Genomic DNA, 17952 nt, shown 5'->3' with positions numbered 1-17952 from the left:
CGACTCGGTCGGTGAATTTCACGTAGCTCGCATCGTACTTGCTCGCTCGTACAGCTGTACGAGTCGGGCGGAAAACACGCGTACGGCTCGTAGTTTTTCCGGCTGGATCGCGTTCGGTGCCCTTCCGAACCGGATCGGAATCGGCACCTAAGAATCATAGTGCCTTTAGGGCCGCCGCGGCTGAAGTTTATTGTGGCCCCAATACCTGCGAATCAGGCTTTGCATCAGTAAAACACTTTTTCACGATGTACAAAACTCTTTTACAAGTCAGAAACGTCTAGCGCTTTTGGAAATGCCAGAAGAAGTGTTTTCCTCCTCTTTACAAGTCGCAAACCATTGAAAAGTTATGACTTTAAGTTCAGATGGTTCCTGATTGGCAAAGGGGAAGCTGTTCTTGTGTGACAGCTTTCCTTAGACAATGGTGCTGATTGGCCGGTAGGGTGGGGGAGAGAGTCAGATAAAGATACAAGGGACTACTGCTTTGTGTCTCCAATGAGTTCTCAACCAGGATTCTTCAGATCAGCAACACCTGTCTCTTTAATGGACATGGACTGTCTGAAATTAAAATCCTATAGATAGAAGTCTGCTCTCTTTTGCTGGCCATTACGCCACTATGTCTAATTAAAATTCATTTGTAAGGTCGCTTTACAACCCCCTGCTAATTGGCAATTTGACCTATTAGTATATAGGCTGCATCACAAATTACAACTTCATTTGCAATCCAGTGTGTGGGGAATCTGAGCATCCCTGGTTTGCAAACAATGATACTACGCTAGGCCCTTAGAAATCTAATTTGATTTCTTATCATTTCATTCCATTTTGTTTCTGGAACAAATATCCAGAAAATTTGAAGCAATTTAAAATTTCGGGAACATTCAACCGTATATAATTAATTAATTCACAGCAGAAACCTTGCATAGGAGTTAATCATCATTATGCATAGACAACATTTATAAAATAGTACTTAGAGAAACAGTTATCAGGGATTCTAACCAAGAGCTTGACATAGCAACTAAGTGAGGCCTAAATATGGTAAGCTTAGCCGAAAGTGAATAATTTCTTACTGTTTTAACCTATACGCACATGCTTGCATATTCCCGCATTTTAAATTTTTTTTAATTCAAAATGAACTTAATTGGCAGCAGCTGCAAAATGAAGATATTTTAGCAGACAGGTTAGCATTACCTGGACAGCAAGCTAGTTCTCAATGGATTTGGCAGTGCTGAAATGAACTGAAGTCCTGGAGGATTCCTTACATAACTTGAAATATTGCACAGTGCGGACAAGCACCTGGCACTGAAAATCACCGCGAACAACATTTATCTAAAGCACTCTGCTGCTCGCGGAGCTATGCGTAGCGCGGCAGAGTGTGTTTTGGACTTCGCGCAGCTCTGCATAGCGGAACTCCACGAACTCCGCCCAGGCTTACTTATTTGTTCAGCACCAACTGCAATTTTAATGTCATCATAGCAAATTCTCTAACTGAGCATCTTTCTTGAGAAAATGGAAAGACTGTCAACTGGCCGTGTTTGATGTGTGCTTGTGTTTGAGTGAAATTTGTAGAGCATGTGTTCAATGTTTAATATAGAAGGGGTATGTGGAGTGTAACGTGAAGGTAAACTTGCATTCGATTTTGAGAGATCTTTGTAGACTTTTTTTGTGTCTGGATCGGTCTATTGAAGAGCTCTCACATTTTCCATGCACTAGGTGGTCCACTGACCATTGACCAGGGAAAGACCTTCTCTATGACCCTCCCAATGGTTGTTTTTTAGCATTGGTTTCAGCCAACGACTTCCTAACTCTGGGTAATGGTTACAGAAAAATGAAAAAAGACACTTAATCTTCTCAGTCAGTAAAACAGTCACGTGTTGTAGATTTATCTTTAAACTAATTAAAAGTAAGCTTTTAAGTAGGAAAGTTCCCAATCTGATCTTTACATCACAATAACACAGATAAGGGCGCCTGGCTCAATCTAAAAAGGCTTCCATGCTAGGCAGGCTGTCGCACAGTGTCTGGGATGTCCTTATGGAGGTAGCCACCATTATGCTGAACTCTTCTATTTTGGTTTGCTCCCAGTAATGGTGTCAGAACTGCTTCAATGTGTCTTTATTTATGTTCTCTGGCTCAGACCCAGGGCTTGCCTGCCTTTACCCACAAGGGTGTTTCAGATTTGCAAAATCCATATTATCTCATTTTAATTATAAAAGGCAAAATAGTTTTTTCACTGCACCCCTAAAGACAGGAGGAAAAGGACATCCTTACAATGATTGGAAACACCCAATACACAGTCAATTGATCTACCAATTTCTCTAAGTTCTGTTGACATCATTGGCATTTGATAGAGATACAATTATAAATAAAGGATTTATCTTACGGCATGCTTCACTGACACAGTAGGCTGATGGCACCCAGAAGTTGGATGATCCTGTGTCAAATACCACTGTAAAGTTCTGGGGTGGGGTGCCAACACTTACTTGCCCATAGTACTGAGCCTGAAATGAGAAATCAAACATAAGGTGAGCTGGAAACCGAGAAAATGTTTGGTGTGCAGACAAACGTACATATAACAAAGAGTGTTTCATGCCAGTGCGATCAATTTGCAATGCTATCGGGTTTAACACTGGTCAGTATCATTAGAAGTACCTGCCAAAACCAAATCAAGTATGAGTACAGATTCAGGACTTGAGACCTGGGGCCGTATTAAAGAAGTGTCCTGGGAGCTCAAGAGGCATTTGCGCTCACTTTGTGCGCCCCTGGGGCACTGTTCTATTACAGAAGGGGCAGCAGGCGTTTGTGCTGCCCCTTCTGTATTACAGATAGCACTGGCGCCCATGTAGCACCGGCTCTATCATCAGAGGGCTTTCCTTCATCTGCATGGGGGCGTGGCCCATACAAACGATGGAATCACTTCACCTCTGCGCTTGCACCGTATTATGGTAGTGGGGCTGAGAGGCCAATATGCCCTTAGGAAGTGCACTAAAAGTGCACCACAAAAAGGAGGCACACTATTGGGGCGCCCCCTGACGACAGCCCTCTCAAGAGATAAAAGAGGGTCCTATGAACCCCCCCAGATATCCCCATGCAGGCGGGTGCAGTCACTCACTGCATCTTCCAGCAAGGGATCTCTAATCCGCCTGCACAGAGAAACACAGAGCAGCCTTTAAACAGCTGCTCCGTATCACTCTTGAACGCCCCCTCCTGGGGGCAGCCCAAATTCGCGGCAGACTTGAGGGCACCACATTCTTCATAACAGGACCACTTTCCCTGTTTGTACCTGTGGCTCAAACAGGAAAAAGTGCACCCTGTCTGTAACAGGGCCCCAAGAGTCCTGGTGTGAAATGTAAAGACCATAATGAGAATGGTAAAGTTGGAGTCGCGCTGCTCCAGTTTGTGTGTTCCTCATAGTGAACTCAATGTATCACCATGACCTTTCGCTAGGCTATGAATTCCTTAAATGTGAGTCTCTGCAGGACCTGCTATCATATGCTTGTGGTCCCAGGGTGGAGACTTTACATTCAAGCCTAGTGTCTATGGTGCTTTTCTGCACCACCAGTATGTCTTACTCCATTCTTTTTAGCTTTTGTCTGTTGTGCTTTTCTGCACCACCAGTATGTCTTACTCCATTCTTTTTAGCTTTTGGCAACAGGTATAGCTTAGAGCTACCTCATGTCCCCTCAAATAAACAAACACTATGGAAGGTGTGGAGTCGGGCCTCAGGCCCACATCATGCAAATGAGGGACACAGACAGCATGAAGGTTAGTGTGGTAACTGGCCACGAGCACGTGCACTCGGGCTCTTTTATTGACGGGGCCATGTCACTCGTGACACCCGTGATGGATGGGTGTGGGGTGCAGTATGTCCAGCCCTCGAGGGAGTGGCTGGGATTACAGCTTCCTGTGAGACACTAGAATGTGTCTCGCAGGACACTACATTCCTCCCCAACTTTATTGAAGGACAAGCAAAAGTGTCAGTCCAACCTGTGGGGAAAAACCAAACGGTTAATTAAATACCACAGGGTCCATCCGTCTCTTGAGTCAGGTGGCAGGACGACATCAGACATGGGCTGGTGAACTTGGCTCGCATCAGGACCTTCTCCGCAGACACCCGTACTTTAACCTGAAGGACTCAGGCCACGACTGCTGGCTTGGAGACGTCAGCTGCATACCGACAGTTCGCTGACAATGACATGTCTTGTATGGCTTCCCTTTTGCTGACGTCGGTGATGGTCTGTGGTGAGTTCTAACAGTTCTTTTAGTATGCTGCGTCGTGACCATGGATGGAGTCTAACGTGAGAGTTCACGGAGGGGTTGCTGGACCGACTGTCCCTGTTGAACTACTTGGCTGTGACCGGTACCCTGTCGGTGGGGCAATGTCTCTTCTCGCTCTCTCGCCTGGGGAGGCCCGTCGTCGGAGTTGCTGCGGGACTATAGGAAGGCTGCACTGGAGCCGCTGCTTGTGTGCCGTCTGGGGGCAGCTGCAGGACCGCCGAGGAGCCGTTGCTTGGTCGCACGCACAACCCTCCCGGGTGGATGAGTCTTGGCCAAAACTTGCACTCACTGCCGCGGTTCCGGTGTAGGCCAGGTTCACAGGTGGTTTTGGGTTCCAGTTAGTTGGCGTGTGTGGCAACGGTTTCGTACTCCAGTCCATCGGTACTCAGGGAGTGGTGCTTGACGCATGTGCCGATGGCTGGCGTGGTGATGGTTGCCAGCCATGTGGTGATTCGGAATGACAGGTGGTGGTGATTTGCTGAGAGAGTTCGGATGTCAGGATGGACCTGGGCAGCCACGTGCCTCCGCCTTGCTGATGTTGAGTGCCTGTGGCGGCTTAACGCGTAGAGTGTGTTGACCCTCTCTTGCCTGGCTTGGGAGCCACTGCCGACTCCAGCTTGAGGCGGTGTGAGGACGGACACTCCGAGCAGATCTTCACCCGGGCATCTGCGGACAGGAGCAGGGATGCCACTTGACTCGGACTTCCGACACTTGGAAACGGCCGTTCACCTGGGGAGGCGTTGTGGAGAGACGCGGTTTGCGACTGCTGCGGCTTACATTCGGTTCTCCTGTGAGGCTGTGTCCAGGGACGGTGGTCTGCCTTGGTGGCTGTCGGATGTGTCAGGGTGAGCTCTTGGCTTGCTGTGAGTCCCTGGTCTACTCCTTTTTCCTGGTCTGTTCAGTCTACCTGTGTCTTCCGGTTTTCCAGGGTAACAGGCTGTCACTCTCCGTTCTTCGAGGGCGTTGTGCTTGGACCTCGAGGCGGCGCTGTCATGGCGCTGGTTTCTGCCTTCGCACCGGCGCACTCCTTGCTTGCTAGGCGACGTGACGTACAGTCGCGTGTCACTGGCGTTGGAGCGCCTGTTGCTAGGCGACGTGACGTCCAGTCGCGTGTCGCTGGCGTTGGAGCGCCTGTTGCTGTGGCGGCCGCCACGTGGAGTGTGCGACTTCTTCCTTGCCTGTCGTGGGTCACCGCCGACTCCATCTTGAGGCTGTGTTGAGGAGGACACTGTGTCACGGACACTGACGCTTTCGGGCCGCTGCGGGTGCGACTCCTCTCTTGCCTGTTGTGGGTCACCGCCGACTCCATCTTGAGGCTGTGTTGAGGAGGACCCTATGTTGCTTTCAGCCCACTGCGGGGCTTCGCTGGTGCAGTGGGGACGTGGTCGCTCTCTGTGCTGCATTCAGCTGTGTTTCGTTGCGGAGATGCTTCTATCTCCCGGGCGCCTGCCCGTGTTGTCGGATTCCCTGGTGTGGTCTTCTGCGCGCTTCAGAACACGTGCGCTCCGTCTTCGCCTTGGGCGCTCCCTTCTGGCACTGGTGTGCCTGTGGTGTGGTTGGCGGTTGTGCCTGTTCACCAGAAGGGGCGGGTGATGCGACCTCTTCACTGGCGTTGGCTTTGGGCAGCCATGTGTGTGGTGCACGCTCTGCACCTGTCTTTCTTGTGCTGTTTCTGGGGGCAGCTCCTGTGAGACGTTGCTGTCTTGGCTGGCTGTCCACTCTTGCTAGTGGGGTTGTCTTTGGTGTTGCCGCTTGAGTTCAGTCAGCGCTTACTTGGGCTGGAGAAGCTTCGGGCTTCTTGGGGGCCCTTGGTGATGTGCAACCGTCTCTTCGCTTTGAAAGTCTTGGTGGCTTAGTGGGCCATGTGGTGCACCCGTCATCCGTCGGAGCTATGCTAGTTCTGCTACTCGTGCGTGTCACAGCAGTGTTGGGTCCACTGTAGTGCTGATGCTGTAGTGGGTGTTGTGGTCTGGCTTGGGCGGCCAGTCTGTGTCTTGGACTTCTTGGGGTTTTCGTTTGGGCAGGGAGGCATTCGCACTGCCAGCGTTGTGTGTGCTGTGGTGAGGTACTGTTTCGTGCAACCCCCTTAGAAGCACTGTGGTATATGTCCAGGTGCTGTGTCAGCTTGCGGCCACTGCAGAGTCAGGCTGGGGCGATAATGCAGGCATGTGTGGCCGTGCGCCGTGTTGGTGGGACCCTGTCTTCACAGGATGTTCTCTCCTGTCTGGCTCTTCCCTGCAGTGATTCGTACTGCCACTTGGACGCCAGCTTTCCTCTTCTCCAGGGTTGTGTCTACCTGTGGCCACGGTGTGGGAGCTGGAAATACTGAGTGAGCCACTTGGAGTTAGGGTGAGGTGATCTGCATCCGCTACTTGTGTGGGTGTCTGAAGCATTCCTCACCGCTCAGCCTTGTTCTTATGCCTGGGGTCCACTGGCTTCAGCGGTTCTGTGGGTGCACTGGTTTGGGCCTTTCTGCCACGATGAATTTCACGTTCTGCTGATTTGCACTGCAGGCTGTTTCTTCCTTATGCTCTGGGTTGTGGTGGCTGCAGTACTGCAGGTGGCCACCGGGTGTCAGTGCAGCACTCCGTTTGTGCCGGTCCTGACGTCCATTCGTTCAACTGCGGCCTGTGCTGCTCCTACGTGCCTGCGACGCGGTGAGGCTACCTTGTGGGCTGTAGTTCGTCTGTGGAGGTAGGTGGGACCGTTTTGCCACAGGGAGAGGCAGGGGTTGCTGGACAGGGTGCAGGGTGGTAGACTGGGCGGTGCTGCAGGCTCTTCCTCGTGGGCCGTTTCTCCTTCACCAGGCCTTTGGAGCTTTTGCGGGGAACTGTGGAGCATTGCTGCTGGTGTCCCTCCTGATTTTGTTTTTGTGCGCTGCGGGGCCAGGGAAGGTCGGTGTGGGGGCGCAGATGTGTCCCACGCGGCCGTTGCAGCCTCTCTCCTGCTGAAGGCCTGGCTGATGGCCCCTTCCTTGCCCTTTTGTGGAGTGCAGCAGACCAGGCAAACCGTGACGCGCGGACTCACCTGCTTCCCTGAGCAGGTATTCGGGTCAGTTGTGGAGGAGCAGGCGTGCGGTAGCAGTGCTGCTCCGCTCGGGTTGATCGGCAGGGTATCTTTGCTGTCGCGTGTGTTTCTGCAAATTTCAGCCTGCAGAGTGGGCATGCGGCCGCTAGGTGGCGCTGCCTTCCAGTGCTCCTCTTCTTCGGCTGCTGCGGCCTCCTTGGCGCTCGCGGGCTGGGCTGTGAGGCGTGTGGCGATCAGTTGGTGCAGGGCCTCCCACGACGTGAATAGCTCTTCTCACCGTGGCACTTCCAGGCTGGGCAGCCGTCGGAGTGCGCGAGCCGTCCGGTGCCTCAGGCAGTACGGTGAGAGGGAGCGGGGCCAGGGCTGGAACCTCTCTGTCACTCTTCCCCCATTCAGTGCCGCAGGGCCGGTCGCGGAGGCCGCCGCTCGAGCGCAGCGGCGGGCGTTTTTCAGGCAGTGCAGAGTGGGGGTGTAGGCGCATAGGCGCTTTCCTCGGGTTGTTGTTGGGGGCAGTCGCGTCCCTGCACACTGTGCGCTCAGTGCCTGAGCGGTGGTTGAGACGGCCTGTGGACACGTCTGGGCATGGACGGGCTACTCAGGAGTCGGGGCCCCACGCACCTCTAGCACAGCGGCAATTCTTTCCTTTTCTGGCCGCCTTCTGGATCACTGACCTTCCATTGTCGGGCTGGCCGGCGGCAGGGCTGCAGCAGCGGTCGTGCGCGGGCGTCTGCCAGGACTTCCCCCGTGACGTCGGTCCATGTATTAGGTGTCCACCTGGCTCATCAGTGCAGTCGCGGCTGTGGTGCTAGCAGTGGGCACGAGTGGGCCCCACAGGCCGGCCACCTTGGTCATCAGACGGCGAGACGTCAATCGAAAGGCAGTCATCACCGCAGTCCCGGATGGCTGTGAAAGGCACGCAGGGGGTAAGCCTGCCGGGCTCAATTTCCTCTTCCACGAGGAATCGCGGGGCAGCAGGCACGCGGGGGGAGCTATCCCATCCTCGTCGCCAATGTGGAGTCGGGCCTCAGGCCCACATCATGCAAATGAGGGACACAGACAGCATGAAGGTTAGTGTGGTAACTGGCCACGAGCACGTGCACTCAGGCTCTTTTATTGACGGGGCCATGTCACTCGTGACACCCGTGATGGATGGGTGTGGGGTGCAGTGTGTCCAGCCCTCGAGGGAGTGGCTGGGATTACAGCTTCCTGTGAGACACTAGAACGTGTCTCGCAGGACACTACAGAGGGGTATGCGGCAAACACCTCCATGAGCATCCTCTGCTTGGTAATGCACGCCCTTCCATTCAGACCCGAAGAGCATGGGGATAGTGAGAGAAAGAAGAACTATTTACAGACTATTTCTAAAGGTAAGTATATTTTTAAGGGTAAATACCAACAAATGTGCGCCCATTTCCCAGCACTCTCTTTCTGCGCTTCATGTCCTTTGCTTTATCGTGGTGTTCCAACATTTGCATCTCAATCAGTCCATCAAGCATCACAGTAATTCTTGATAATTTACCTTTACTCCGTCCTAAACATTTCTTATTCTTTCCCAGCATAACTAGTTCCTATATCAGTACACACCCCAACCAGACAAGAGAGTGATGATGGGTTTGAGCATGGCCCCCTCTAATGCCAGCGTTTTTAAGAGTTGATGGAAGAGGGCGCGTGACTGAAACAAGTCCCTTTTCCTACCTAACACAGAAATATAATAGAAATACATTTAAAATACACTGACATATTCACGGTAATACAATAAAGATGTAGCACCTGATGGTAAATGTTATGCTTCATTTAACAAATATCAGATTACTTAATTTATCTTTTTGAACACATAGTTCCAGACAACAAAATTATGACATGTTTAGATCCTGTACTGGACAAGTCTACATGGTGCTCTGTTCTACTAGCACACCCTTATTACTGAAGCTGCTATACTTTCAGATCCAGTGATTTTTGTGAATCTGTAGAACGGCCAGTTTCAAATTAGAATAAAATCATTGTACTTCAGGGTCAGAATTTGCACGTAAATAAAATTGCACAACAGCAAGCTATGCAGTGGTGCCGACTGGCTTTCACTTTTAATTTAACAACATTGGGCATAATATCTTTAAAAAAATTATATTATAATGACTACTGTATTATCAAGATTTCCTGCACAGACTAAATTAGATTACGTTTACGTCGGAAATGTTTAAGCCCAAACTAGTTAAGGAGTAACGGTAGACCAAAGTTCAAACTAGCAGAGTTTTCAGAATTCAATTTGAATCCCAGAATGTGTTTCAGTATCCCACTGGAGCCATGCCTCAGAGCAAATCAATGACGTACAATCATGGCACAAGTTCGATATTTTACGCCAGTCAGACCAAGCTCTAGTCACATGTCCTCAACTGAAGACTGTTGTTTGTTTCACAAAAATAGTTTCCATAGTTTGCCCCTGTTGGGCTTTTTTGCAGGGTCACCCTCTAGACTTTTTAGCTTCCTCCTCTACTTTTTGCTGAATTCGTTTTTGCTGGCCATAGAACTTTAAGCACTTTACCGATCCTGCTAGCCAGTGCTAAAGTGTATGTACTCTCTCCCTAAAACATAGTCACCTTGGCTCATACCAAATGGCATTTATAGTTTACTTGTAAGACCCTAGTAAAGTGCACTACATGTGCCCTGGGCCTGTAAATTAAATTCTTCTAGTGGGCCTGCAGCACTGCTTGTGCCACCCACTTAAGAAGTCCTTTAACCATGTCTCAGGCCTGCCATTCTAAAGCCTGTGTGTGCAGTTTAAACTGCCATGTCAACCTGACATATTAAACCTCTAGCTAGGCCCAAACCTTCCCTTTAAATACAAATGATTCGCAGCTGTGGGAGGCCCTGGACAGCCCAAGTGCAGGGTGCTGTGTATTTAAAAAGTTGTTAATGTACTTTTAAGTTTCACATATCCTGCAAATGAAAAACTTTTAAATTCGTTTTCCACTACAGCAAGATCTTGCTCTCCCATAGGATAACATTGGGATTACCTTATTATATTTTGCCTAACTCTGATCACTTGTCTGTTGTGGGTGACAGCTGGGCTTTTTGTATTCCCACTAGACACACATTGGGAGCTTGGGTGTGACCTAATGTGCCATCCTGTCAGAATGGAAGAGATGGACCCAGCCTCACTTACACCTGAATATGTTCTGTCCGGTCCCCACACAAAGGGTTGCATACCCACAGCAATGGGTCTGGAACCAGGGAAGGAACGGTGGACTTCTGTGCACTTCAGAGGCATCGCTTGAATGCTCCACCACTTCAGAGGCACCACTGGGTATAAGAACTGGACCTCAGACACTATCACTTCAGTACACTTCTGGATCTGTGAAGACTCTACCAGGAAGAAGGACTGCTGTGATGATGAAGGACTGCTGCTTTGCTGGCCTCTTGCCTTGCTAGGCTGCCCTGCTGCCTGATGATTCCTTACCTGTGTGAGAAGGACTGGAACTGCCTCACTTGAACCCAGGGGCTCCAAGGGCTAGCTGGTTGGCCTCCTGATCTGAAGTCTGTGGGACATAAAAGACTTCCAACTTACCTGTTTCTGAAGACTCTACCATCTGCGAGTCTGCTATTCCATGTGGTGCCACCCCAGTCCTGAACCCTTGGAAGTTGGTCCGAGATGCTTGCTACTGCAAAATCCATGCATCCTCTGTCGAACCAGCACATTGATGTTGTTTCATGGCTAAGAACCACTGCATTGCCCTGTTGCGTGGATTGGAACCGGCGCATCAGTCCTGTTGGGTGGATCGGAACGAACTAATTGCTCCTGTTGTGTGACCAGACCGGCTCATCGCCTCTATTGCATGGATCGGCCCCGATGTATCGCCTTCAGAACCACCACTGCACAAGGTCTCCCCATCTCAGTCGACAACATCTGTGATGATGAACTGAATCCCCGATCGCATGTCTGCACTCACCGGAGCCAATGGATCATCACTGCTGCGTGAATCAGGACGGGCGTATCTGCACCACTGTGTGGACTGACACCAACGTATTGTTTTGGCTGCACCTCACATCTTCGATGTTGACACAGTCAGGATCAAGGTACTTTTATTTAGCGGGCCTCACTGGGTACCTGTAGTCTGCCCACGTTCCATCGTGCTCAGGCTGAACTTTTGAATATGTCCCAATATATCCCAAGTATGCTCTTAATGCTTCAAGTGCTATTTTGCAGTTTATTCTTTCAATATTTATATCTCAAGCTCAACTTATTGGGTTTTTGTTATTTTAGTCTTGCTTTAGTGATTAAGTTAGGTTCTATATTTCTAACCTGGTGTGGAATCTTTTTGTGTGGTGTTTTCACTGTTTTCCTATTTGAAGAGTTGCGCACATACTTACACATTGCCTCTAAATTAAGCCTGACTGCTCTGTGCCAAGCTACCAGATGGTGAGTCAAGGTTAATTCAGAGTTTGCCTGCCTGTTACCCTAACTAGGATTTTGTGGGTCTGGTGTCAGGGTTAGCCCTTGAATCTTAGATTTAGGGGCATTAGGGGTGTGGGTGCAAGTGGTCAATGGGCTAATTCGCCCCTGAAGTGACCACATATGGGGGTAGTGGTCACTTTTTCTATCCAGAACCCTCTATTCCACAACTTTTAAAAATGTTAGAAGTCTTCCTCGGCGGTACAGACCCGGTAGCCCGCCCTAGAGGTGTGGCTAGCTTTTTGGGGATGTACGCCACCTGACCATCTCAGTTTCCCATCTGCAAATGTGCTGGGGCAGGGGGGAGGTTGCGTACTCCTCTGGGAGACAGCCTGGATGCATATCAGATGTGGTGTAGCCTTTGAAGCTCACCGTCTTGATGTGCCACTTCACTAGCCTTCCTTTGAGGTTAGAGGTGTGACCTCCTTTCTGCCTAAGCATATGTCCATGACTCCTGATAGTGTTCACACTGCCTGGCAGGTGGTCAGAATTCTGTCTTGGTGGGCAACCTCTAAGGCAACCACCTGGGTGCATGCCACTTCGTCCTCGGCACAAGAATTGTGTCAGGGGTGAGGAGGCACATTGTTAATACCAATTTTCAAAGGACAGAGCTTGCCCATCTGCAAGATGGCCATTCCTTGAGGAGGCTCTGCCGGTCGGAGAGAAAATTCGTATTTTATCCTGATTGCGGAGAGGCATCTGGCCATACGTGCAGCAGCATCGGACCGGAGCCTCATCCGCTGCCCGTGGATACTCTCTGTGGCCCTGGTGAGGTGGCTGGGCCCATTGATCAGTCAAGGCTTAGCGATGGCTGCATCCCTAACATGGCAGCAGCCGCAGACTGCTGGTAACATAGCAGCACTGTGAGCTTTGCTGCCCGCGCTTGTTTGAGCGGCTCCCCCGTGGAGTAGGGTGCACTGAGGGGGGGCCCGGTGGCACCCGAAGAACTTGTGCGGTGAGTGATTCTTTAGGTTTGCGGACATCAGAGCCATGACCCACGCTGGGCTAGACTCCAGATTCTAATGCACTAACTAGGGTGGACATTTTCCATCACTATGTGTCAGTTCTAATAGAATTTGCACAATTTATAATCAATTTATGGCTATCATACCAGTTGTTCCGTACTTTTGCTCTTAATTGGGCATAGGATTCCACCAATTTACCTATACATCGTGACTTGGATTAAAAGTCTACTGCACGGACTAGATGCTTGACTACACCTTTTATTGAGAAATCTCAATACTGGGCCACAACCTATTGAAATGGTTGTCGCCTTCGATTGATAGTGCCCTGAAGAAGTCCTATGTTTAAAAGGACGAAACGCATTGGCTAATGGTCTGTTTCAAGTACTAAATAAAGAAGAAAATGATACATAGCCTGTAGCTACAACTATTTCCGTCATCGAATTCAGATATTATAACATCCACGGACTATCACTTATGAACTTACCTGATTATCAGTGGTGCGGTTCCAATGCGGTTGTTTTCAATCTAATCACCTCGTTAGGGGTGGTGCCTCTGGACAGGGGGCACATTTGGTTTAGTGGTAAATTTCGGTATAGGTGCTGCATATGTTGGTTTGTGGTCCACTGTCCAAGTTTCGAGTTTTAGTGATTCTTTAGGACCGGCTTGTGTGGAGGGTTGACTCGTGGGAGGGCCTCCCACTCACATCATTCTGCTGGATGGCTCGGGCCATGCTGTGACCCTCCCATGCTTTCCCCAGGACCTGTGGCCCCTGCTTCCTGCTTCTGGCCTCCGCTGCCTGCTTCCGGCCCCAGCTGCGGGGTGTAGTATCCCCCCTTTGGCCCTGTCGAGCAGCCCTAGTTGGGCCTACCAAGTTGAGAAGCTTGGGCGAGCCCTAGGTCTGGACGAACTGCTCTCTGCCTGGAATCTCGACTGCACCACTGAGGCAACCAGGGGCTGATGGGGGCCACCATTGGATGCTTGATTACCCGCCCCTAGCTGGGGGCGTTACTGTAGGTCTGCTTCTGCCCACCCTTCCTGTGGATGAGGTGGGGCCCACAGTACCTACCTGGTTCAGAAACTGGTGCCCCCAACACACCTTCTCTGCTGGCCACCTACTCTGCTGGAGAGGTGGCCTACTGGTGACTACCTGCACCTGGACCTTCTTGCATCTATTTGAGGTAAACTGGCAGAATATGAAGAGGAAGCGGTTCGGGCGACCCAAAATCTGGGAAAGGAGGCTAAGGTGAGGGAGAGAGGGTGGGTAAAAGCTTAGCAGGCCTACTCCGTAAGCCCTGGGCGAGTGGTTATGTGGTCAAATTATTTGACGAACACCAAAACCTGCAGGTCAGAAATGCCGCATTGTAGTGCGCCATGGTTGGCTTATACACTGACCTGTAATCCACCTGTCAGTTCTCTCCTTCTGCTGACTTGGTTCCCTACTTATAAAGAGAGATACCTGCCAGAGTAATTCAAAAAGGCCCTATAAAGGGTCCGGAAATTAGTAACCACACACCGTGTCAAACCAGGACACAATTCAAATAAAGAAAAATTTCATTTAATCACACTCAAATTTATTGATTTTTCAGTATGATCAACATCATTTAATTGAATTAATAGGATAACATTTCAAGGTTCACATGAATGTAGGCTGCACGATCTCAATGTGCTTTTATTCGTGTGAACCAAATTTATGTGTTGTTGTAAATAGGATGTTGCTATTGTGAAATGTGTGTTAGTATGATTGTGGTTTGTGAATGAGTTGTGTGGGACGGAGTTATTACATTCATGTGAACCTAATTTCCGGACCCTTTATAGGGCCTTTTCGAATTACTCTGGCAGGTATCTCTCTTTATAGGTTCTCTTTATTTCCCCTGCTTTCCCTGCCATTATCATGTAGCAGGTGGTTGGTTCCCTACTTAGACTGTGCAGCTTCTCTAGCTGGAGGAAGGCCATCGACTTTTGTTGATGAACCCTTTACGATTGAGGAGATACCACAGATTATTGCGGGATTGCCTGGTGACAAGGCCCCCGATCCTGATGACCTCAAGGCTGCTTTTTATAAGTAATTTGCGCCCCTGCTGGCCCCGCAACTACTTGATATGTAGGAGGACTCTATGCAATCAGGAATCCTTTCCCCCTATCTGCATGAGGCCTTTATTGTTTCCATTCTCAAGCCTGATAAAGAGCTTTCAAAGTGTGAGTCCTACCGTCTGCTCTCTATGATTAATATCAATAAGAAGATACTTGCCAAACTCATTGCCTCATGTCTTCTGACTCTATTCGTGCACATGGTCTGCCCAGATCAAGCCGGCTTTGTCCCCAGGCACTCTACTGCTCATAATCTGTGCACCTTCTTTTGCTATTCTTCATACTCTTAATTCCAATTTACAGGCTGTGACTGTGTTTCTTGATGCCCCCAAGGTCTTCGACTCGCTTGAATTGTCCTACCTTTTTTGCCCCCTTGAGCACCTTGGTATTAGTCAAAAATTCATTCTTCCAACTCACCTGCTATACACCTCTCTGGTTGACCACCTTCAAATTAATGAGATGATATCACCCTCCAGTCCGGTGGCCCGAGGGACGCATCAGGGATGCCCATTGGCCCCCATCCTTTTTAGGTCTCGCTGAGCCCAGCGCATGCACTGGCTCGAAGAGACATTTTGTATGTGGGCTACAAAAAGTGCTACCAGGCCAGCCTAGAGCTACAGTGCATGTGCGCGGGCGCGCGCACCGCGCTTACTTTCACTTTTCCGGCCGCACGGCCGCTTTGATCGCGATCACTTTCACTTTCGCGGCCGCACGGCAAGCCAGGGCAGATCCCGATTACAAACCCTTCCCTTAGGCACCTACTCTCTAAAACACTTCCTGAGAGTGGAAATTGCCTAAATGTTTATATCTGTGACTTGGTGACGATTGCGAAACTGAATGTGAACATTTCCTTAACTAAACCGAATGGTGTTCATGCAAAATCTCACCACGCTGCGAGCAGGATTCGAACCTGCGTGGGGAAACCCCATTGGATTTCGAGTCCAACGCCTTAGCCACTCGGCCATCGCAGCTTCCTGCATATGACGTAACTGTTTTATATGAGCAATAAGAGACACGGCAACAGCTTGTACTCGGCGTCTTTAATGCTGCCGTTGTATAAGTAAAGCACAGTTCTCGCTGGACACTACACACAGTGACCCGCACACATACAGTACACTGTAAGGCGAATAGCCTTTAAATATACACCATATGCACCAGTCCTAAAAGTTGACGTATACAAACACTGCTGTAAGCAGCAGCCCCCGTGTATACACTGAACCCAGTAACTCTGGCAGCTGATCTGTGCATATCCTACAAAAACATTCTAAATCTAACAACCCCTAAGTATACAACAAACTCTTTGCAACTCTAAGAGCGCCTACGTATACTTTGAAATCAGTAACTCTGGCGGCCGAGCTGCACATACGTTACACACTGTAAAATGAACAGATTTTACACATATACCGTACACCTACCCCCAGTGGCCTACGTATACAAAATGGCTGCTTGTAGCTGCCACAGCCCCTGGAATCGGATATTCACTGAACTCAATAACGCAGCGCTCGCGTGACGTTGGCATTCATTGCAACATTAAAAGCCTCTGAGTAAACTGGACAAACACCTGTACATACTCTGCACACAGTAAGCTATCAGCAATGATGCATGCAGTGTACACACACACGCCATGCACAATGTAACGCTAAAAGCACCTGTGTATCGACACTTCAAATAAACCCCCTAGCTGCTCCTGTGTGCATGGGGGCATCAGCCCCTGTTACCCCCGCACTCATTGGTAACACCATCAGCTCCTGTGTGTGCACCCTTCACAGAGCGTCCCTCCCAACCCAGCAGTGGCATAACAAGGGTGCCAGGGGCCCTGGCGCAAGAAAGAAACAAGGGCCCTAGTCCCTGGTTTAGCACTAAATAAACTGCTATAATTGGGGTGCAGCAGGGCCCCGGTGCCACTGCACTCTCCGCACTATTGATAGGTACGCCCCTGCCACTCCAATGTGTACTCACAGCACATGGTAAACCCAGCAGCCCCGATGCACTTGTATGCATCGGGGCTTGTATGTACATATATACTTTAAGCATTAACCCTTCGAACTCACATTCTACGACTTGACGCGTATGGATTGGTAGATAAGTACATGCATGAGTGACATATTAACCATTTCAGTACTCATATACACAAATAGGGATGGACTGTATAGAGTTTGCCCTGTGTCTAATCACTGTCTCACCCGAAATATTTTTAAACAAGCATTTGCAATGCAATAGGTCTCGCAGTTACGGGAGTTTGAGCTACTGACATTGCAAATAACAATGCCTTTTATTTTTGTTTTCGGTTTAAAAACATAAATAAAAGGCATTGTCATTTACAATGACAATAGCTTAAACTTGCGTCACTGCAAGACCTATTGCATTGCAAATGCTTGTTGCTGTTGCGATGGGGCCACTTGCTGCCCAGCTGCGACAGCACCATTCCCATCATGGCCTTGCGTTCCGTACTTGACAGGTCCTTGTCTCCATGTACACAGATGATGTGACTTTATATATCCGAAATCCATCTGATAACTTGGACCCACTTCTCTTGCTTAGGAAGCATCGCAGTTATCAACATAAATTGGACTAAATCGATTTTGGTCCAACTCACTGACACCACACAAATCTTTGTCCCTAATTTTCCCCTATTCTGGGCATCAGGATGCTTTCTGCTACCTGGGGATCTGGCTTAACCGGACCACAGAGGTTTTATGGAGGGAGAACAATGGCTGGCTGATGTTGTGGCACGTAGACTGCGTTCCTGCATGGTCAAGACTTCACCTTTTTCTGACTTGTAGGCTAGCAATTACAAACATGGTGGTTCTCCCCAAGTTTCTTTATCTCTTCATTAATCTACTTCTTCCCCTTACGGTCTGCTTTCATCATCAACTGCGATCTCATCTGTTCTCCCCGGCCATGGGCTGGAAAACAGTCTTGCATATCTTGGTAGATTGTCTCTCTCCCCTTTGAACAGGGAGGCCTTGGGGCACAGACTTGGAACTCTATTCTCTGAGCACGCAGGTGCATTTGCATATTTTTGGCTGCACTCGATCCAGTTCCAGCCCCACACAGCCCCAGATGCAGAGCATGCAGCACCGTGCCCCCTACAGACTGTGCTTTGAAGGTCTTCCCGTAGAGAACGCCATCAGAGTGGTGGAAAGCAGTACACCC

At 49.6% G+C, this 17952-nt stretch overlaps 1 protein-coding gene and 1 non-coding gene across 2 annotated transcripts in view; both read right to left on the bottom strand.

Annotated features, from left to right (window-relative positions):
• LOC146855020 (cathepsin E-like) overlaps positions 1–17952 on the bottom strand; it is a 251150-nt gene that overhangs the window by 153606 nt on the left and 79592 nt on the right. Inside the window, exon 3 of the mRNA XM_085652500.1 lies at positions 2375–2492. Coding sequence (XP_085508626.1) covers positions 2375–2492 — 118 coding nt within the window. The remainder of the gene's footprint in view (positions 1–2374; positions 2493–17952) is intronic.
• On the bottom strand, positions 15686–15767 carry TRNAS-CGA (transfer RNA serine (anticodon CGA)). Its single transcript has one exon. It is a non-coding gene; the product is annotated as a tRNA-Ser (tRNA).

Source organism: Triturus cristatus, chromosome 4_1 (genome assembly GCF_964204655.1).
Source record: "Triturus cristatus chromosome 4_1, aTriCri1.1, whole genome shotgun sequence".
NCBI lineage: Eukaryota > Metazoa > Chordata > Amphibia > Caudata > Salamandridae > Triturus > Triturus cristatus.
The sequence above is the reverse complement of the archived record's forward strand: the minus strand, read 5'-3'. Positions and strand labels throughout refer to the sequence as shown.